This window comes from Silurus aristotelis (genome assembly GCF_946808225.1).
Source record: "Silurus aristotelis genome assembly, chromosome: 28".
Taxonomy (NCBI): Eukaryota; Metazoa; Chordata; class Actinopteri; order Siluriformes; family Siluridae; genus Silurus; species Silurus aristotelis.
The window spans coordinates 3,364,500-3,388,010 of NC_139601.1; the positions used below are offsets into that span (position 1 = coordinate 3,364,500).

Below are 23,511 nucleotides of genomic sequence, written 5' to 3' on the forward strand. Positions count from 1 at the left end.
GTTTGTGAGTAAACAAAAACAGGAGCACGTCATTTATCGGTAGCCCCTGCTGAGACAGACCTCAAAGATATCCTCGTGAAACACACATTACCACCAACACACAACCCCTTCCTTCTTCCTTTAGCCTCGGGAGCTAAGCTTTGGGTTGCAAGGCTTTGATAACCGCCTTCTCTCCAGTAATGATGGCTGTGTTACAGGAGCAAATTAGATTTGGTTGCATTTTGCGCAGGATGCGAGGCCTGGCATGGGTGTGTTCGAGTCTGCGGTGAGGGTGTTTTCTGGCAAGCTGAGATTTATCATACTGACTGCTGCTACACACCCTGTCTCAATTAGCTAACCACGAGGAGATAAAAAAAAAGCCGGCATGAATGCTTTGGAAGTGCTGTAAAATCAAACGTGCTAGAAGGCTCTGTTTGGATAAATCATTCGATTTGATGAATTTTTTTTCTTTATATTTAATAATTTTTCAAATCATATTTAATAATAAATAGTGCCACAAGCTAATCAGGCTACTAACTTGTCCCTACACTTTATGGACAGAACTTTTTGGACACCGAATAAATTGTGCCATATGAAAAAAAAAGCCACGTCAGTAAATGGAGAAAAGAGACACAATTGCATGAAACCTCCATTTTGATAGAAGCCTTTTATAAAAACTCTGGAACTGCTTTATGAAATATTCATACAGGGCTAATGATGTTTTATGCAGCCACTATGTAGGTACACTTCAAATAAAGTGTTCTTATTAATAAAGTACACATAATATATACATTATTTACATATATAAGAATGCTATCAAAAAATATCAGGGATTCTGTAGAATCAGAGTCAGGGGGTGTAATTAACCAATTATTCCAAACAGGTGCTAATTAACATCAATTTTATATGTAAGTTGAGTCATTAACTGAAACGGAAGCAGCTGTGTAGAAGCTTCCAACTGGGTGAAGAACAGCCAAACTCTGCTACTAAGATGAGGTTGTGGAAGACATTTTCATGTCAAATCCTGCACCATGGTAAGACTGAGCACGTCAACAAGACACGAGGCATATAATGCATTAGCACGGTCTCTTCCAGGGAATGGTTTCAAAGCGTACTGGAGTTTCAAGCTATTTTGAAGATAGCAGAAAGAAACGGGCAGTGTTGAGGACCATAGACGCAGTGTTCGACCAAGAACCAGCCTAATGAGAGAAAACACCTATCTACTGTTTATAGAAGTCTGGATAGAAGTGGTCTTTATGGACTTGCCATATCAAGCGTTATTAGCTGTCTGTCTCGCTTGGGTTTTCACCGTCGTTTGGTGTTTTCTTATTTTTGTCACTGAAGAAACTTTCTAGAGATGCTTGTTTAACACTCATTACTGATTCGCTGAAACTGTGCCATATGCAAATTAGAATTAAAAGGGCAAAATTGAATAAACAATCCACAATTTTCCATGAAATGTTTTTATACCTGTTAGCAAGGAGGTGTTAGCATAATGATTAAGGCTATGGGTTACTGATCGAAATGTCGTGTGTTCAATCCTCGTTATCGCCAAGCTGCCCGATAACGACAACTAACCCTCTGAGCTCCAGGGGGTGCTATATCATGGCTGATGCTGCACCCTGACCCCAGCTTTCTAACATCGCTGGAGATGTGCAACGAAAAAATTTCACTGTGCTTTATTGTACATGTGATAAATACAAGGCACCTTTACCTTCACCTTTCAGCTCAGTGGTTAAGGCATTGGACTTGGATAGATAAGTTTGAATGCTGCCACTGCTGGGCCCTTGAGCAAGGCCCTTAACTGATAAATTGCAAGTCTCTCTGGATAAGCCAAATAAATCAGATAAATGTGAACTTTTCTACAGCCCAGTAATGGTATAAAGAACCCTATGATATAATACTACAGCATTCCATCAATCGGTTATAATAATGAATGTTTTATTAATTATTTTAATTATTATTTGAATAATTAAGAATAATGCAAGTATTAATAAATATTTAAATAATTATTTATTATTTAAATAAGCACTTTAAGAATCATACATGTCCTTGTGTTTGAAGTACACACCAGTACCAGTTTTCTAATTTCATAACACTTATTTTATTATAATTCTTTTTTTATTTTCCATGATCACGAGTCTTAGAACATCGTAATACAGGAGCATTCATCACTTCTCCTCGAAAGGTCTCGGACGTGTGCTTTGAAAGCTTGTGACGCAAACCTGTGGTCAACTGTGTTTATTGATTTTGCTTTGCCCTGCCCGTGTGTGTGTGTGTGTGTGTGTGTGTGTGTGTGTGTGTGTGTGTATGTGTGTGTGAAAGCACTCTATATTTTATTAGGGGATGCAATTTTACTATATTTGCAACACAGTACATGTTCAGACATGTGCACACGTGTGTGTGTGTGTGTGTGTGTGTGTGTGTGTGTGTGTGTGTGTGTGTGTGTGTGTGTGTGTGTGTGTGTGCGCCCAATAGAAAACAACCTGAACGCCCTTTGTCTGGCCTCATGTGGTTGTCATGGAGACGGTAAACATGCAAGGCTTTTTATTCATCCTTTCTTCTTCATCAGCTGTTCTTCATGTGAATACATTACTTGCACAATCTGTCTAATCACAAATGCGTGCACACACACACGCACACACACACACACACACACACACACACACACACACACACTCACACACACACACACACACACACAAAATGAGAAAAAAATAAATAAAAAGAAATAGAGATCTGTTGTCTCTACAATCTTAGACAGCAAATAAAGGAAATCTATTTTCTTGGCTGTTTTGATTTAATCACTGCTGTGTAATTATCACCTCCCGAAGCAGAAGTCGGAACAAAGTCATCAGATTTTGCAACTCGATCTATACTTTGTAATCAATAGTTAAGCCAAAATGATATTTACATGATTTGTGTCATGTCAGCCGATAAAAGAGTCCAGAGTCCATTTTCTCGAATACCTTTTTAAAAGTGTGAACGTATTTCCCCTCAAGTATATTTTATTCCAATATACTCTGCATGGACACGTTCCACATTTAGTCCCCATCTGCGGTTATAATAACCACCACTTTTCTGGGAAGATGTGTGTTAGAGGAGATTTGTGGAGATTCATTCAGCCACAATGGCGTTAGTAAAGTCAGATACTGATGTAGGTGAGGTGAAGTGAGGAGGCCTGAAATTAGTGCAATCAGTGTTCACATTTATTATGTTCCACTGGGTTGAGGTCAGAGCTCTACAGCAGGAGATCTTCCATATCAACCCATTAAAAGCAGATCGTCTTCGAGCTGGCTTTGTGCACAGGCTGGAACAGGTTTGGGTCTCCAAGTTAAGGGAAATGTAGTTCTACCACATCCACTCCAACTTTGTGGTAACAGCCTGAGGAAGAAACACATAAAGATGGAAAGGCTCGGTGTCCACGTACTTTTGGAAACAACAATAGACAAAACCTAGATCTGTATGCTTTCCTGTACTGTTGGTGTTTGCAGGTCATGTCTTTTGGTGCAGTGTGTGAAATCATCACTGTGTGTGTGTGTGTGTGTGTGTGTGTGTGTGTGTGTGTGTGTGTGTGTGTGTGTGTGTGTGTGTGCATAAGAGTGGCATGATTGCATTACCTGGTCCAAGCAGCATCACATTGCTAGGGAAGATAAACGTCTGGTGGATATTGAAAATTAGAAGAGGTTCTACACTCTGCCCTGTGTGTGTGTGTGTGTGTGTGTGTGTGTGTGTATGTGTGTGTGTGTGTGTGTATGTGTGTGTGCTAAGGAACTCGCATATATTCACACAAGGTGCTGTCTCTATTTTTCTCTCTGTCACACACACATTCTTTGTTTCTTTCTCTCTTCAGTGTCTGCGCTAATTGAATTGGTTAAAAAGTAATTAAACATAGCTGAAGACAAAGCATATAGAATTTCATTAACACTCCTCATCGCATCACGTCTCTCTCTCTCGGTCTCATCTTCTTTTTTACTTTCCCGCTCTCTCTCGCTCTTAGCGAGCGTGGTAATGAAATTTAAATGCACATCTGCACTGCCACTGAAACGCGCCTGTAAGCACTTACGATATAAAACCAGGACGAGTGCAGGAGAAGTGCAGAAGGTTATATGTCCAGGCCGGATTACAGAGGGGATTGGGGCGTATTAAAGACCAAAACAAATCAGTGGAATGACTCGGCGCCGGGTTTTATTGCCACGCACAGTGTCGAGCTGCCCGAGAGTAGATATTATAATACACATGTAAATACTTTATATTAAAAAAAGGACATATTGCTGTTATTAGACTTTTTATAATTGCCTTATTAACATTTCTTTGCCTTGAGTTTATTGGCCTTAATTTCTTATTCTGACAGAAAATCTCTTGAGCTGGAAAATCTCAAGAAATCTTGCTTGAGGCAGGAAGTTCTACTCATGATCTGACCTACTGTACTTTAAAGTGCACAATGCAAACACAACACCTAATCTGAATCTGTTGAATTTATTGGAATAAGAATTTTAAAGGCAGTCAGTAAAAAGCCACCGATACTGCTGACTTTAAATTCTGCATTAATATACATGAATAGTTTAAATATCTGTTTTTTGTTTTCATTTATAGTAGACTTAAACACTGTTCATTTGCATTTCTGTGTACAGTTTGATCGGAGAAATAATCCAAAAGGGTCTCTCATGAACAAACAATCAATAGAGGAAATAATACAAAAATAAAGAAATAACTTCTGCTACGATGACTACAAGCAAAATAGTAATAATTTAAATTATAAAAGTAAATAAATAACTATTATTCTTGATATTACTGATAAATATATGAATAAATACATTTAACGAACAAATACAATTTACCACGTCTATTAATACAGTATATGACCATACTGTATTAATTAATCATTAATTAATTAATAACAATTAAATTGAAATAAATTGTCATACAGAAAAAAAAAACAAGTGAGGAACATTAGAAAAAGTACTTATTCAATTTGCCAAAAAAAAAAGAAAAACATTTTATTACATAAAATATCTTAATTTATTTTTTTTACATTATAAAAAGTGACATATTGACAAATTGAAGTGATTTCTTTTTTACGTTTGAAATTCACCTAAAAGGAAAGAAAATTAAAAATACACACAGCGAAAGAGGAAAAAAAAAGAGACTCAATGAGGCAACCAAAAAAAATTAAAGAGAGAGGGTGAGAGAGAGAGAGAGAGAGAGAGAGAGAGAGAGAGAGAGAGAGAGAGAGAGAGAGTAGGATAAGAGTATTTACTGTAAAAGGACTGTAAAAAGGGAAGACAGATGGAGTCGAAGCTGAGATACGGCTGATAAAGAGCAGACAAGAACAAATAATAGGGTGAAAGTGTGTGTATGTGTGCGTGTGTGAGACTTGTGTGTGTGTGTGTGTGTGTGGGTGCTCTGTGTGTGGTATTTTTGTGCCTCCACTCTTCCCACTGATTCTCCTTACTGGTATTACTGTCATAAATCCACAGCACCTTCCTCCGGATGCGAGTTCTCAGGGAGTCCCGAGGGCTTCATACCGACCACTTGTTCTATAAACGACTCGCAAAGATTCTCTTGAGCTGTATTTTCCAACAGAGGCAGAGGAACACGGATTTCACAGACTGTCATGTCTAAACATTACATCTTAACACACACACACACACACACACACACACACACACACACACACACACACAAACACACACAGATGTGAAGCTGACATTGCAAATGTATTATTTTCTCACTAAGAATGATGCAACAGAATTGGTTTGTTAAAGACATCCTGGGTTTTCAGGTTGACAGCAAATATCACAAGCTGGGGTTCTAAAGGCAGTCTTTACTGAGAAGGCAGAGCAAAAATTCCAACTGTCCTAAAACTTTTGAAACCCCCTTAAAAAGAAGCACCAAAGACTGAGAACAGGATAGAAGCAAAACTGAACCTCGAACTCAAAGACCCAGGAAGCTGTCTGAAAACAAACGGCAAAAATGAAACACAAAAACGACCAGCCGAATCCAGATAAAATGAGAGTCCGAAAAAAACGAGAGATTCTGCAGAGCTGGAGACCAGTACTCAATCAAACATGAGGTGGTATCAAAAAGTTTTGAGACAGACTCTGTTTACAAGAAAGTACTTTATTTGTCTGCGTTTACACACTTTAAAATAGTCGCCTTGCACAGTAATACAGCACTCCCAACATTACTGTCAGTTCTAGAATGGTCTCCTTTTCAAAGCATGTCAAACACCTTCTGCTATTCCCGCTGGATCTCTGCAATGGTGTCGAAACAGCGACCTTTGAGCCGGATCTCCATCTTCATAAATAGGGCGAAGTCCACAGCAGCCAAATATGGCTAGTAGTGTGGGAGAAAAATGTGAGACCATATGGATTGTTTTCCGTCGATCATTATGCACAAGTTGCTGAATGTTTTTTTTTCGTATTTGATGTCATGTCATGTTTTGATAGCACCTCAAATCCTGGCATGAATAAGAATTATTCTCTTTCTTTGTGAAGATTTTCCACATGTCCTTCTGACTTCTCACACGGTAGACTCGGCCACCCGCAGAAAACCTTTTGCCATTCGTTACTATAGCGACGATAAAGCGTGGCATGTTTAGGGAATATGCCGAATAACGTCTCATACATGCTGCATGGGCGTCCTGATAGCCGAGTCATACGAGTCATAGCGACACGTTTAACAAAGGCGGCGCGCTAGCGGTGACACGCTTGCTGACTCACGAGTCTGTTTAAAATATATGTCAAGGCATATTGCGACGGAAAATGTGTAGGAATCTGATCAGAACGTGTTTTTCTTATTTATTTATTTGTTCATTTGAACATATGGTGCGGGCCTTGTTGTCAGGCACCAGTGTGTGAGTAGCAAAGTTCACTTGGCTTCATTTAAAGTAGCGTCTCGGTAACTATACATCATCAATGTGGAAGTTACGGGGTGTAGGTGCGACCGTAGCCCTCTACACTGCGTGAGGCATGTAATAATGTGGCGTTATTAAAACCGCAAAGTCGTTTCGCACTCACCCACACGTTTGGCGTCTCCCTGGCGTGTTTTTGTGTGTTTTTTAGCAAGAAAGAGAAAGAGCGAGGGAATGTGTAGGGAACGTGTAGGGAGTAGAGAGGGAGAGAGAGGGAGAGAGAGAGAGAGAAAGAGAGAGAGCTTGTGTGTATATGTGGGCATCCTCAGAGCAGAGTGTAGGAGTTTGGCCTGATGAACACTGGCTTCAGCCCAGCTGGTGACATGAAGGGGGACATTAGAGCAGTCGCGTCTACAGATGGCCATCCGCCCAAGCACAAAGCCGACTGGCCAACTTCTTTACCTCTCAAACTTGGAATAAAAAAAAATATCTTGAATCCACACAGACACAAGCACTTCCCAAGATACTAAGAGCACAGATCAGAGCTAACAGTTGCACCTATTAACTACAGGCTCAAATATATTCCAAGATGACTTATAGTATTTCAAGATTACACAGGGTTAAGACTATTCATATTTAGAAAAGTGCTACGTACATGATCAAATTCACGCTAGATATTAGCATTATATTCATTATTGTGCAGAGTACAAGAGCCAATGAAATGCAGTTAGCGTCTAACCAGAATTGGAAATAGCAATGTATATAAATAAATGAATCTAATACATATATAAATATTAGGGTTGTAACGCAGTAACATTAGGGGTACACATATTCGTTTCGAAATGTTTCAGTACAGGACTTTCGGTTCAGCGCACACGTGCAGCGAAGGCAATCTTTTTACGTGCAAAACGTGCTAAAATCTGAGTTCTTTCAGAAACGTATGCAGTGGCCGACCGCAAGTTTGTTTAGTCTCCACCTCGCATTTGAGCAAAGCGTTATCTTTTATTATTATTATTATAATAATTATTAATATTATCATTATTATTATTATTATTATTATTATTAAACTTGAAAACACAACAATGCCAGAGTTAGCGCAGTGTCACTGTGTGCTTAAAAAAAACGTGGGTATGTACCAAACCATGAATTTTGTGTACTGTTAGAAAACCTAATAAATATGCATATGTATATACTGTATGAAACCCTTTTGGTCGGTGTGCTCCCCCAAATGTCTCTGCCTTGTGTTGGGATGAATGAGTAGAAAACCAAGATTGTTGTTGAGTCATGCAGAGCAGCTTTCTTTTATTAGGCACCTTTTCCAATTCAGCCACTTTCACAGTAGAAACAAGACAAGACAAGAGACAAAAAGCTTTTATTTTCATTTCAACCGTATATACTGTGTGCATATGCTGTTTTGTATGCACCTAGTGCATACAAAACAGTGCAGTGCAGGACAGATACACAAAATGCACAAAATAGCAGTGACTAGTATAACTTCTGCATTATGTTATACAGTTCAATGTTAACCCACACCTGTTCCTGAATGGGAATGCTCCTGTGCACAATGCGAGCTCCATGAAGATATAGTTTGCATGGTTTGGAGAGAAAGATCTTGAGATGGCCTGCTATAGAGCTCTGATCTCATCCCTACTGAACACCTTTGGGATGAATTGGAACGCTGACTGCACCCCAGGTCTCCTCACCTCACCTACATGAGTACTTGCCTTTACTAAGTGACTTTACACTGATAACTCAAGGTAAAGAGCATCTCACCCAAGAAGGGCTCACTCCACTAATGAGACACAACAGGCAGGGAGAGCACATTATACAATAAACATATTATAGGAGTGCAAAATATGAGGTACAGATGCAGAGACCAGCTCAGTGCAGTTTTTTCTTAGGATATGTTACAAGGTACAATCTATAATACAAATAAGACAAGATTATATAGAGTGCAAATGGGAAACTAAACACAGAAGGATATTATTCGAAATGATGTATGTATGTGTGTGTGTGTGTGTGTGTGTGTGTGTGTGTGTGTGCGTGTGTGTGTGTGTATAATGACCAGTGACCAACTGTGCAAAAATGCTGTAATTTCTTCAATAGTAAGAAGCATCGTAGGAAACATGTAGTGTACAGTATGGAGACATGTCAATATACAGTGCAGTTTTATGAGATCCTATGTGGTTACACCACATCCCAGGCAGGTTCTCTTTCAGTCTTTTAAAGCTGTACTGGATAAAACAGGATATTTCCATCGTATATTTTCTGAAAAGGTCAGATCTCTGTAAATTATATCAATTTGAAGCCTCTGGAAAACAGTGAAATGTGAAACAACTGGTATTTGCGATGTGTACGACCAGTAGTCAGTGCGTATGAAATGTTGAGTGTGATCAGTACTTCAGCTCATTAATAATCCACTGTGATCGTTGGAGATGGATGAATATATGTATATATATATTCTACACATGCATAAGCAAGCTACATTACATCCGTATGGTTTATTTTGTCATAGTAATGCATGTGACTAAATCCTATGATAAGGTGCTATATCCTATTTTAAGGTGTTTGAGATGTGACTAAATCCGATGTAATGTAAAAACCTATGTGTTTAACTTTGTAGTGTTCACTGATTCAAAGCACTGGAAAATTCCAGATTTTGATAATTGCTAATATTTTAATTAACACAAAACATTGTTTTCTGTTGGATTCATGTTCATAGTGGCATCTTGGTATAGTGGTAATGACCAGGTAGACATGTTTGTAATTAAAAGAAAAAGCCCTCGAGGAAATAATTAGAGACGGCAATGTTCCACATTTCGACCTTAAGCCCTTAATTAGCGTTATATGTCAGACAAATAGCTAGGAGACCAGGAAGAATGTCGAAATGAGAAGTTATTTTAAACAAATTAATGTAGTTGGAAACGTGCATCTACTGTATGCTTTTAAACCTAGACATGGTAACGAGATGTCGACCACACCAGACTGACACTGTGCCATTTATTGTATATGAAGAACCACCAGTAAGTCAGTATTGTAACTCTACCTGGATTGTGCAGCTTTTTTATTTTGATCTTCCCTGTTTTCAATTGCATTATACTATAATGTTTATGAGGACTTGGTTTGAAAGGTTTTTTTGGTTTGATGAAAAAATCAACGTTTTTGCCACAAAATTTAATAGAATGGTTGAATATTTGCTATGAAAAAGCTACAGAAACTGATATTAACCTAAGTACAGACAAACAAACCACTTTGAGTCCATAATTACAAATATGAGTTAAATCTGTAATTAGTGTCTCTGTGGAAGACGTTAAAGTGCAGATTTCAGGAGTAAACCTTGGTTCTGTTTTTTTTTTTTATAACTGAATGAACTGAATTTGTCATTACATTTGGCTTATTAGGTATGGATGAAATAAACCGTATTTACAGCAGCAGCTACACCGTGCACTACCTGTTCTAGTCTACCTGATTAGCCGAATATTTTTATTTTATACAAAGCATGTATTAGTTTATACATTGAAACCTTTTAAAAGGAGACTTTTCTGGGAATTCTCCAGTGTCTTCAATTTGTTAGTCAGGTGACTTTTGATGACCCACCACAAGATTTCCAGCATTCAAGCCTCTCTGGGTTATATTGCAAGCTGTTATTTTTGAGAGCGAGAAAATAAAGACTGAACTAACTGGTTTTGTGGACCCTTGATAAAAGAGAGTTTCAGCTAATCGTTTAACCTTAAAGAATCGTAGACTAGTATTGTGTCCTTAATATCTCCGATGAGATTTATAAAAGAAAGATCCAGCTTTGCGTTTCTCTTTTTTGAAAATAGACAAACTCCTGAAAGTGTGCTGTGGGCGGAGCTACAAAGGGCCGAGCACATGCAGATTTTGCGTAGCGATCGTCTGCGAGCTGTGACATCGCTATAATCAAAACAGAAACAGAAGGTTTATAGTCTTTGATTAAGAATCAAATCAAACATCAAGAACAGAAGCAGCAACAACGACTAACGAGTAGCTGAATGAAGCACGGTGATGGGTACATTCTTAATCTCGCTCTTCTGGGAGAAGTGCCCATACAAGAAATTCTATACTCGGAAAAACAAATATATATATATATATACTTTCCGAAACTTATACGAACCCCCAAAGGAGTGGCTTTGGCACAGAAATACTTCGTCATACGTCTAAATTGTTTTTCCAAACTTGAGCAATGTTTAGCATGAAAACCTATTAATATAAATAGCTCAGAATGCATAAAATAGCACCCCCTACCCCCCCCCACCCCCCCAACAAACACACCTTTTTTTTTTTTTTACTTTAATGCAACCACAAATGGATAAAAAGTACATGTAGGTCTGTAATAAATACAGAATTGTCAGTGTTGGTGAATTGGTGTTGGGATGTGCCTTTATAAAAAAACAGTCGGTTTCAGAGCAGTAACAGTAGCACCATTGCGTCTCAGGCATGTATGTACACACTGCACACAGCTGTTGCGTTCCTAACTTAGTGTGTTAGTAAGGTAACACTACTCACAGGGTATTCATTCTTAACTTCCTGTTTAATTAATGCTAACGGATGTAATAATTAACACTGATCAAAAAATACAATATTTTCTACATCCAGATTGAGGCAATTCATTTCCTTTTGTGGATTCTTGATTGATTTTCTTTTTTTTGCACCAATCCAGGCTCACTGTGAGTCAAACAGACTCGACCGGCTTCCTCCACCTTCTCATTTCCAAGCAGTGATTCATCAGGAGCTAATCCATGGCGCTAAGAATAATTAAACATGCGAACATATTGGGTTTTTATTTTCAGGCGCTCTGAATATTTGATAGGCTCCTAATGGAAATGGAATTGATGATTGATGATAGATGATGGCTTATTCGTTTGGATGATAAATTTTTTAGATCGGGTTCAAGTATATAGCAGAGTGTGTGAGGGTTAGAGGTTAAATTAACCTTTGTTCCCATTCGGGAAGTCTGTAATACGTGCCTTAATCATCATTATGCCATACTTGAACATTTCCAATACGTTAGTGCATCTCAACATGTTTCCTGTAGGCTTCTTCTGAGCATTGGTCAAGCAGTTGCTCTCTGGTTGCCTTTACATTTGAAATCACAAGTCTTTTTCTGGATAATTCTGCATTACAATCTCGTCAGAGATCAGATCTCCAATGGCAGGGGTACATTGAAGCATTCCTACTACAGTTTTAACAATAGGAACATCGGCTAAGAAAAAGGTTAAGGCTTGTAATAAGATTGGCGATAAAATATTTATTTTCACTGATCAAATACAAAACCCACTTATTCTTGTTTATTATTTTTTCTTCCTTCTTTAGCTGGACAACCCAGACGAGCAGGCCGCCCAGATCAGACGAGAACTCGACGGACGTCTTCAGATGGCTGACCAGATTGCGAAAGTAAGTGCTGCTTCCAGAACACTCGCATGCTGTGCTGAAGGAAAGCCGGAATTTGTTTTCAAAAGACTTCAGATTCAGTCGGAGGACTTATCACGTCTGTACGAGATCAAAAGTTAGCTAGCAAGTAGTGAGGAAAAGATTTTTTTTTCTCACCAATTCGGATTACAGGTAACCCATGTGTGGACAGTTTCGGAAAGGTTTGTGTCTTTCACATTGGGTTGGAATTCCACGAAGCAGAAACTAATCGCAGTAGTCAGCCCACGTGCACGATCCATAAAAACCTTGCAAATCAGCACTCAGCGAGCTTTAGCACAGTAAACAGGCTATATTTCACCTAATATCGATCTCCACCCACAAACACGCCTACTACAGACAAGCAATGCGTATGTGAATGTTTTTTTTTATTTATTTTATTTTGACAGACACCGAAAGGTACTCGTGAATCTCAGCTTTTCAATCCAAACCACATGGAAGTTTAATTTCAATGAAAAGAGGGAAAGAAATTGACAAAAATAACATTCACATAATATCTTTACATTACATTTATAAATGCACAAATTTACCACCCAAATCCTATTTTTACATTTGTTCATCCTTTCTCAAACAAAAACAAAACAAAAAAAAACATCCAGGCTTGCAAGTTCCCCAAGTTTGTATCGAAGGACATGGAGGTGCTCTACATCGAGGAGCTGAAGTCGTCAGTGAACCTGCTCATGGCCAATCTGGAGAGCATGCCTGTGTCTAAAGGAGGCGAGTTCAAACTGCAGAAACTGAAGAGAGGCCACAACACATCGATTATTGACATGGGCCAAGAGGATGAGAACCAGCTCTCCAAATCTGACGTAGTGCTTTCCTTCACTCTCGAGGTACCATTTTTTTGCTTTTTATACTGTGCAGTCCACTTAGTTAGATTCTCAGATGGAGTAGCACTAAGTGACTTGAGTGTATCAACAGCTTCTAATTGATTTTACTGACAAACAAGAACATCTTCACAGGTACCACAAAATAGGCTATTGTGGAGTCATCAGTGTACGATCGAGCAGCTCGAGTTAAAGGTTTTTGAGTGGTGCTCCTTTTAACATAGCAAGTGTGTTTCCTCTTGCATTGTCCAAGGCATACCAAGAAAAACTGATATTAATAACCAGAGATGCTAGGTTTAGCCAAATTTCGGGTGTTGGAACATTGAACCCAAGTTTGTGTCCTCTTGCATTGTCCAAGGTATACCTGTAAAAACCGATATTATTACTAAAGATGCTAGGTTTTAGCCAAATTACCAGTTCAAATGCATCTCAAAAACAACACGGGAAAATCTGGAACCAGGTTAAAAATGTGGATTTTGGAAAAGGGAGACACATTTTTTCTGTTTGCATATTTAATGTTTGCATTTTTAATGTTTTTTTAATAAAAAAAAAAAGCTGTGGTGTATTGAGCAGCTTGAGTCTCGCCCCAATGGGCCTCTGTTATTGCTTCTAATTTTCAACCACAATACAATAATTGTTGCAAAAACGGGCAGTGAGGACGCTGACATGCGAGTGAAAAACATCTGGAAAGGTGACAAAGAATTTACCGTTAGCCGTTTAAGCCTCAACATCTCAGACCAGTTTCCTGGCGGGCTAATATTAAAACGCCAAGGGCTGGAACACACCTGTCGCTTATCATTAGGTAGATGGAGGATTTCACAGGATTAGGTTGATCTCATTACGTCGTACTGTAGAATTAAATATTGAACAATGGAACGTCATGTTTTTGGCACCTGTGCCACATTTAGAGATGTCACTGTTAATTTATCAGGTACAAAAGGACAGATTTGGAATTCATAAGCTTGTGCATGTGTGTACAGAGAACATTCAGTTAACTTTAACCAGCCCAGACAACCTTCATCTCAAACCAGCATCACTGAGACTCCATTACAGTGATGGAACCAGTGTCCTTTAATACAGTTCATTCATTCATTCATTCATCTTCATTGGGAGCATTATTGAGCACATATTCCCCACCCTTTCTTGCACCTGATTGAGTGTGATGAAGGGAATTAGTTTTCTGGCGTTAATGTGTGAGGGGTTTGATTTAATATGACGGCCGAGAGTAATAGTTTGCGAAGCAGACAGGGAGGGATCGTCGCTCGTACGCCACATCTATCAGATAAACGGGAGAAACCGGTGTCCCTGAGGTGACACTTTACAAGACAAAGAACATCCTTTACTGCTATGCTCTGGAATGTTAATAAAACCAAAAAAAGATGATACAGTGATAGAATTTTTTGCTATGAATGTGCTCAGGTCAATATTTTAAAAAGAGGTCATACTTTACAAAATCAGGGTTCTTAAAATGACTGGCGTTAATTGCTTTCACATAACTGAAGGGTTATTTCAGCATGTCGCACTGGTTAAAATTGGGAATTCGAAAGCGATTTTTTTGGAATAAATGTGAAATAAACAGATGAATTACAAAATAAAATGGTGATTTCCTGTTCATACGTATGCAATTTCTCGAGGAAAACATTCACACGTTGACTTTTTTCATTTGTTGTTCACGCTAACAATTTACTTGAACAAGCAGCAAGTCAACTGGGTCCCTTGTAGTTGTATAGCAAACACGTAAATCTGACTCGAGGCAGGAAACGTCATAAGCAGGAACCTGAAGTCATTTAACAGAACCTCAACCTTGCTGTCAAATTGAGGCTTCCTAATACCTAATGCAATGCTCTTGCACCACACTGCCTCATAGGATAAAACTAGCATGGTAGAATCCAATTCACATTGTATTGCTTTAAAACTTGGAAAAAATTCTATGTGGTTTTCGCCGTGTTTCTTAGTCTTATCTTATTACAGCATGTAGTACGGTCACTTAATACTCTACTCTTGACTGTATTTTCAGGTTGTGATTATGGAAGTTCAGGGTTTAAAGTCGCTTGCTCCCAACCGCATTGTCTACTGCACCATGGAGGTAGAAGGAGGCCAGAAGCTCCAGACTGACCAAGCCGAAGCCTCCAAACCCACGTGAGTGTACATATAAGTAAATGTGCTACAAGATAAAGTTACAAGCTTAAAGGCAATACATTAAATCTAATGTCCATCTGGAAAATATCAATATCATATCATTTTTAGTAGAATATAATTGTAAAAATGGCACAGTATCTGTGGAAAATATCTGCGTAAACTTCACAGTACTGACTATTTGGTAAACATAGTATTTTTTCATGCTAAAAGGTACAAGTTGAACTGCTCTGAATGCACACACTTAAACAAATCCAGTCCAAATAGGGTTCTATTTTTAGAAGTGTTTTATTGTAGGTTCTTTAGTGTAAGGTGAAGGTCTATTTTTCATGTAAGAACAACACTGGACCGAATGAGTTCATTCCAGGTAAAAAAAGTCCATACCCTCAATGTCCACCAGGGCCTGTCTCATCAAGTTCATGTTAAATCATTCATTCGCCTTCTCTGACATACGCTGAGAGTGCGAGGGTTTGGCGCAGTATCTCGCAAAAGTGAGTACACCCCTCACATTTCAGCATCCATTTTAGTATATCATGTCAAGGGACAATACTATAGAAATGAAACTTGGATATATTTTAGAGTAGTCAATATGCAGCTTGTATAGCAGTACAGGTTTACTGTCCTTTGAAAATAACTCAACATACAGCCATTATTGTCTAAATACCTGGCAACCAAAGTGAGCACACCCTCAGTGAAAGTGTCAAAACTGTGTCCAAAGTGTCAATATTCTGTGTGAGCACAATTGTTATTCAGCACTGCTTTAATACTCCTGGGCATGGAATTCACCAGAGCTGCACAGGTTGTTGCTGGGATCCTCTTTAGCTCCTCCATAATGACATCACGGAGCTGCTAGGTGTTAAACACATGGGGCTTCTCCACCTTCCTCTTGAGGATGCCCCACACGTGCTCAATAGGGGGGGGTACTCCCTTGATATTGTGAAATATTGTATGGTGTATAGAAGCCCATTTTCCAAATGTACCCTGAATGTAAATCTGATCTGAAATCTTAACTCAAAATGATTTTATGTGTCTGGATGGATCAGGAAACAAATGGCACTGTGTTCATTACTGCTTATGGATTCACCTCAGTGCACACACAGTGTTAATTTTGACAGCGAATTTTTTATTCAGTCATATTCTTTTGACTAAAATGCGTTTAGTTTTAGTTATATTTTAGTCATCTGAATTGTTTAAATTTTTTCGTCTAGTTTTAGTAAGATAAATACCATAAGCCCTGTATCATATTTCAAGTTTAGCGAAACTGTAGGGTAAAGCTGGAAAATAATGTTTATAAACCAAAAAATGAAAACGTTTAGGTTGCATAACCTTTCGTCCACTTCTAGTTCGTTGTGTTTTCCTGGATATTTTCACTCACATATCGAATGTAATAATCATCCATATGTCTGTTGGCATGTTGACATTTTGAATGCTGTGTGCAGCATGCAGGAAGTGTATGTGTGGCGGGTAGAGACGGCCCGTCTCGTTTTTTTATTCGGTAACGAAAGTTTCAATCGATTTATGTAATAGTTTTCCTCATTAACAACTGATTTTTATTCAGTTTTCATCTCATATTTGTCAGTGAAAAAATATTGTTTACAAAATTTTGTCACACACATACACACACAACTACATGTGTACACACATGTTCACACTCCATGAGGCAATAAGAGGAGTGTGTGAGAGCCAGACAGCTACTGGGAGTCTGTCTGATCACTCACATATCGTGCTACTTTATCGATCCCACCACCACATCTCACCATAATCAAACACAGGATTATCCGAGAGTTTGTGAGTGAAGAAGAAAAAAGAAAGACAGATTAACACTGTTTGTGATTAAGAGAAACAGAGAAATTCATCCCACAAAATCATACTACTTTAATCAAAGAATTGTGTGGGGTTTTTCAAATGATGGTCAGATAAGAAAAAAAATGGTACACATGCTAATTTCTGTCTCCTCGCTTATTTTTCAGTTAGCATGTTTTTTTTTCTTACATTATTCTATTGCCTCTAGTTGTAGCTGCCATGTGAGCGGTGCTAATAACAATAAAGTCCCGATGGCATATGTGGCATCGGGGGTGTGATTGAACTCTGTTGTGAATCGACGGTAGAGCCAAAGGAGCTGATTGGTAAGATTCACACACCTGTGTGTAATTTCTATTAAAGAGTGTCCCCTGTTTCTATGAGCAGAAAAGATAATGAAAACACACTCTGACCACACCCCACTTATAAAGCAATTTTATGTCATTTTTTAAAACATTAGCATCAGCTGTTTTTGTACCTGATCTCAGCTTATAAGCTATATATTGTATATATGAGCTATAATGCACACTTTGAGTTACATGTGTTTGTGTGAATGTGTGTGTGTTTTGTTGTACAATGTTTTTTGTTGTACAGTACAAATTCCTTAGAGTAGCTAAAGCGTCCACCTGCCTGCACTGCACGTCTGAGTGTGTCTCGTTATCGGATCGAGTAAATAAATCTCACAGAGACAATGCTCGCTAGTGACTTTGAACTCTGCTGCGAACTGCTATTGTTAATGTAAATAAAACGAATTCATGCTGTTTATGCCTTAATGAATCTGAACAGACAGACGACGTAGAGATATTTTTAGGTGTTTTAAATATATCGATGGCTGTAAAGAGTACATGAAAAAAGCCCAGTAAACAACATTATAAACCATGAGAGTTTATAATTTGTGGACCATGGTGCAGATTAATGGATTCCAGTGCTTCATTTTTTGATACAGTACAGTATATGTCGTATACTGTAATTCTACAGTATACTTAGTAGCTGGTAAATAAAGCATTTTTATGCTAAATTTGGAAGTCATTTTGACCTGGTTAGTGCTTGTCCTTGGTCACAATGTGCATCAGAATCAGTCAAAATAAATTGCATTATTAGTTTTTTAAAAAGAGATTTCAAATGAGATTTTTCTCACCAAGTCCCGGGCTTTGCGTTTCACACCTAGACCTTCAGTGGTGTCTTGTCTGCCTACAAAAACCATCCACATTACAGAAAAACGCAGATCCGCATGACAGACTGGAATCTCATACAGCGTGAATGAATGGGATTCTAAAGCAAGAAAACCAATTAATACAATTTAACAAGACTCCTTTCACTGCAGCCGCAGCTGCAACACTGGCCTACGTCCTCTCTAGCATAAGCATCAAGATTAATCTCATAGTTAAATGCCAATGCCAACGTTATTGTATGCCAACTTCAAATCGGATTGGTTAAAGCAACATGGATTCTAAGCGATATGATGCCTGCAGTGTTTCTGTGATGGCTCAGCGCACACAGATCACTTTGATCACGTGATGTGACTGGTGAAATTTGATTGGATAAACCGAAAAATTTGCATACACTTGGACACGGTGCTCCTTGAAACAGCACACCCGAGAGAAACGTCATGAAATGAGGAGAATAGTCTATTGGGAATAATATAATACATATTCATGGACAAAATATAATAAAAAGTCAGTGTTTAGGCCAGCAGAGGAGGCTGTGCTTGCCCTGACAGGAAATGTCACCGATCTCATTACAGTATAGTGTAATATTTGTGTGTATGTTTGTGTACATAAATTCCAGAATCATGGCCTGATTAAATTGTGAGACTTTATAACTTTTTATAGCTTTTTTTTACTTCAAAAATGGACAAAAAGTGTGGTTTTCCTGGGGTGGCCAAACTTTTGCACACAAAAAAAAATTATTTTATAGTAATTACATTGGTATGTGAAGACCAAGTCTGCAGGAAGACCTCAGGCTAGCTGACTTTTTACATTAGCATTGCTGGGCAAAATGTAATTTCAGGAAAACACGTTTCTTCGGGAAATGTCACTGCATTCGGCATGACCTAAATGGCAGATCCCTGGCATTAAATCGTTTTGCAAGCTGCTGTTTATTTAAATGTAAATTAAAAGGTGGAGAAGTAAAAAAAAAAAAACCTTCACATAGCCGTGTAAACAACCTGCAAGAGCTCTGATATCACTAAAACAGCGAAGGTGATTTAGTGTGCAGGTCAGTAGAGTGTTTAACCTGCTCTCAAGGTTGGAGGTTTTCTCTCCGCTTCAGCTGGGGGTGTTTACTATCAGCCCTGTGCAGACCTGTTCAATCCATGCCAGGGTGCATTGAAGTTGGGCTCATAGCAGCACATCCTCAGAGCTTTGCTTCAATTCTTCAGCTCTGAAATACTCTATTGGCCAAAGACGTAGTAAAAAAGGGATAAAAAAGAAAATATACCCAAACGGAAGCTTGAGGAGCTTAACGTATACTATATGGTATATAGTATAGAATACAGTACACAATAGTAAGAAAATTCATTAATAAAATTTAAGAAAAAAATATACAAAATTTAAAAAATATATATATTGTTTGAATTTATTTATGTTAAATTCATTAAAATAAAAATACACTATATGGAGAAAAGTTTGTGGACACCTGAACTGTTGGCTGCAAAAGGTTGGAATCAAATAATTCTATTGGACGTCTTTGGATGCAGTAGTGTTAAATGTTCCTTTTACTTAAACACAGAGATCCAAACCTTTTCCAGCATGACAAAACCCTGGTGCACAAAGCCAGCCACACGAAGATCTGCTTTACACGGGTTGGAGTGGAAGATCTCCTGCTATAGAGCACTGACCTCAACCCTATCGAACACCTTTGGGATAAATGTAAACACTGACTGCATCCCAGGCCTCCTCACCTCACCTACATCCGTACCTGACTTTACTAACAGCGTTGCGGCTGAATGAATCTCCACAAATTTCAGGTCTTCTTCCCAGAAGAGTGGCAGTTACTCTAACAGCAAACGAAACTAAAAATAATTGAATAAAATAAAATTAGTGTATAATAATATATATTATATAGAAGTATAAAATAGTATGAAAAATATATATATTAAAAAAAACATGAAAAACAGACAGCACCTGGAACATGAGTGTTTTAGGCGTGACACGAAATAAGACTTATTTTATTGACAGTTATTGATAAAAATAAGAAGTGTCAGATTAGTCAGAAGTCACACACACACACACACACACACACACACACACACACACACACACACACACACACACACACGCGCGCGCGTGCACACACAGGCCGTGTGGCCCTAGGCTCACCTCAGGCTTTCTGCAGGCAACTCGTCTGAGAGACGTTGCTATGGAGACCAGTCTCTCTGTGCTCAGATCCCCAGTGCACTGCTGACTGCCCTCTTCATCTCCAGAGAGCTCTCACACACACACACACACACACACACACACACACACACACACACACACACACACACACACACACATTCTTACACATGTAAGCGCACACATTCATATAAATGTACCTGTTTTTATACACACTGAATGTAGGTGCACCCATACACAGCGCTGGGTGGTACATTATGGTATGGGTATGGGTTTAATTGGATCAGATGCACCGTCTTTTTTTTTACACTGTCCACCTTAGCAGATGCTATCGGTCTTATTGATTCATTGGTACCTTTAATACCGTTAGCAATTCTGATTTGTATTTCGTACTCACGTGAGTATTTAACGTGTACTCTGCATTTTACTTGGATTTTGTGATGCTAAGTGAAACTCTTGACCTGCATGCTTTTTTATTACATTGTGCTTTTGGAATATATATATGTAGCTCAGTGGTTAAGGCCCTGGGTTACTGGTCAGATGTTCAAACCCCAGTATTGCCAAGCGGCCACTCTTAACCCTTTGTTCTCCATGGGCTCGGTATCATGTCTGACCCCAGCTTCCTAACATCTGTGGGATATGCGAAGAAAGAGTTTCACTGTGCTGTACAGGTGACCAGAAATGCATCTCTTCTATTTTTAACCTTTCTATTTTAGATCTTTGTCTTAGTGCACTAGTGTTTCTATTAAAGTGGAAAATGATTAGAGATTGATGAGGCACAAAAGCATCATCCATTCAGAATGAAAATGTAATGATTATTAGCTCGATAGGAAGTGTGTCTAGCTACATCTTGAGCGGATATATGTTATGGGTGTGGCCTAATATGCTAATGAGCCGATTTGGTTCACATGTTGGGGAAGAAAATTGCAGCTCATTTTGACTCCCTGGAGCTTTAAGTCACGGTCCATAGATTTCTTTTGGTGAATTTTCAGAGCTTGAAAATGTTAGTGTTTTTTTTTTCCTGCCATGTGTCAGTGTCTGGTCTTTTTTTAGATGTACAAATCTAAAAGCCCGGCGTTTTTTTGCATGTCACACACTAAGGTCTCAGCAGGAAGCTTGAGCGAGGTTCTGTTAGCTTGTGTTGCAGCTTAGTAGGGAAGAGAGATGACATAAAAAAAGATGTATAAAGTTCAGATGCTGTAGGGAGAGCGTGAGCTACTCTGACTAGGAGAAGATCAAAAGACACACACACACACACACACAGACACACACACACACGTGCACGGAGATACACACAGAGCTTCAGATCTGGCATCAGACTGTGGAGATAGAAAAGTAGAGGGACACTCATTAGTCACTCAAACACACACACACACACACACACACACACACACACACACACACACACACACACACACACACACACACACTAAGCCAAAATGAAGCCTAATTAGCAGAAAATCTTTAAACAGCCACTCCAATAATCATTCTTGTTTATTCTTTATGTTCTCTCTTTCTTGCCGTCTTTGTCTAGTTGGGGAACTCAAGGAGATTTTACCACCACACACCCGCTTCCTGCTGTCAAGGTGAAACTGTTCACTGAAAGCACCGGAGTGTTGGCACTAGAAGATAAAGAGCTGGGAAGGGTAAAAACAAACAACAAAAATAAGAAACACACACACACATACACACAGACAAAAATGCATAAACACACACATTTCTATTTTTCCGTCTTTATGAGGACCTTCTATATACATTCTGACTAATGCCTTATCTACATCGGAATCGAACCCAAACATTACCCCAAAAATATATATTGGTGAGCCTGAGTCTCACCGTCAAATCAATTTAGAGATGCCACATAAACGTAATCTACACCAGATGGAAATTTGTACCTTTTTAAGTTGCTCTTTTTGCACTCAGTGATCTGAAAGCACTCAGTGCCTCTGATGTTGCTTGATGCTTTATTGAACTCAATTTGACTGACCCTAAATCAGCCAGAATGTCATGACATGATATTAAATCTGAGCAGACTGCTCCCTCTGCTGTACATTAGTACACATTACAAGGTTACAAGCATTTTGAGGATGATTGCTGAAGAATGAACAGCGAAACAAGTAAAGTGAGGTCAAGGTCTACCATATTGCTGATATTTCAGTTATAGATTATTATTGTTAGTATTAGTCTATACAATCAATTTTACCATCATGGCAAATGCATATCATATTGAATATTGCTGGAGAGCTAATAGGACAGGATTGTTTGTGTTCCTACACAAAGACACAAAATCACAAAGGCACTGGCAAATCTGTGAGCCGAGGGTAGACAAAGTTTTCTTTTGAGTGTGTTAGTGTGTTGAGTGTGTTTAACAGGCTGTTAGCATGCGTTAACGTCTTAAAATTCTCAATCCATTACACACCGTGATCCTTCGTCAAAAGAATGGCATAAAACTAAAAACGTGTCTCCTCTGCATGCAGGTCGTTTTGCATCCGACTCCCAACAGCCCCAAACAGTCTGAGCTGCACAAGATGACGGTATCTAAAGGCTGCCCGGATAGTGACCTGAGGATTAAACTTGCTGTACGCATGGACAAACCTCAGAACATGAAACACTGTGGGTGAGTGTGGTCAAAAAGTTAAAACTCTCCAGTCCAATTTCTTAGAGCAAATACATTCACAAAATCTTTTTACATTTATTTGTTAATTCATTTTATACAAAGAAAACTCCATTAAACCACTAATACAATTCTTCCCTGGGGAACGCAGCCTTGATCATTTATTGTTATTTGTCGCCATCTAGTGGCTAATATTTATTATTTAAACTGGTTCGACTCCGAAATCATATTTTATTTATAGCAAAATCCATTCACTTGTATATTTGGCTCATTACTAAAGCGGACATTATCATTCTGGCTACATATTAGATCTTTATATTTTTTATTACAGATTCTTTAGACAATTTTATTTTATCCTCTATATCTATATATCTATTTTATCCTGTATATCCACTACTTTATAAAAAAATGTATAATAATAATAATAATAATAATAATAATAATAATAATAATAACAGTAGAAATGAGACAGATTTCATTGTCGCCATTTGTTATGAAACAATGTCCTAAAAATAT

At 38.4% G+C, this 23,511-nt stretch overlaps 1 protein-coding gene across 3 annotated transcripts in view; it reads left to right on the forward strand.

Moving 5' to 3' along the window:
• The window catches only part of cadpsa (Ca2+-dependent activator protein for secretion a), a 117,079-nt gene that overhangs the window by 38,317 nt on the left and 55,251 nt on the right, over nt 1-23,511 (forward strand). For all 3 annotated transcript variants that reach the window (XM_083534739.1, XM_083534740.1, XM_083534741.1), the window contains 5 exons: nt 12,170-12,250; nt 12,883-13,116; nt 15,128-15,249; nt 21,916-22,027; nt 22,859-22,998. In XM_083534739.1, the coding sequence (XP_083390865.1) occupies nt 12,170-12,250; nt 12,883-13,116; nt 15,128-15,249; nt 21,916-22,027; nt 22,859-22,998 (689 nt within the window). The remainder of the gene's footprint in view (nt 1-12,169; nt 12,251-12,882; nt 13,117-15,127; nt 15,250-21,915; nt 22,028-22,858; nt 22,999-23,511) is intronic.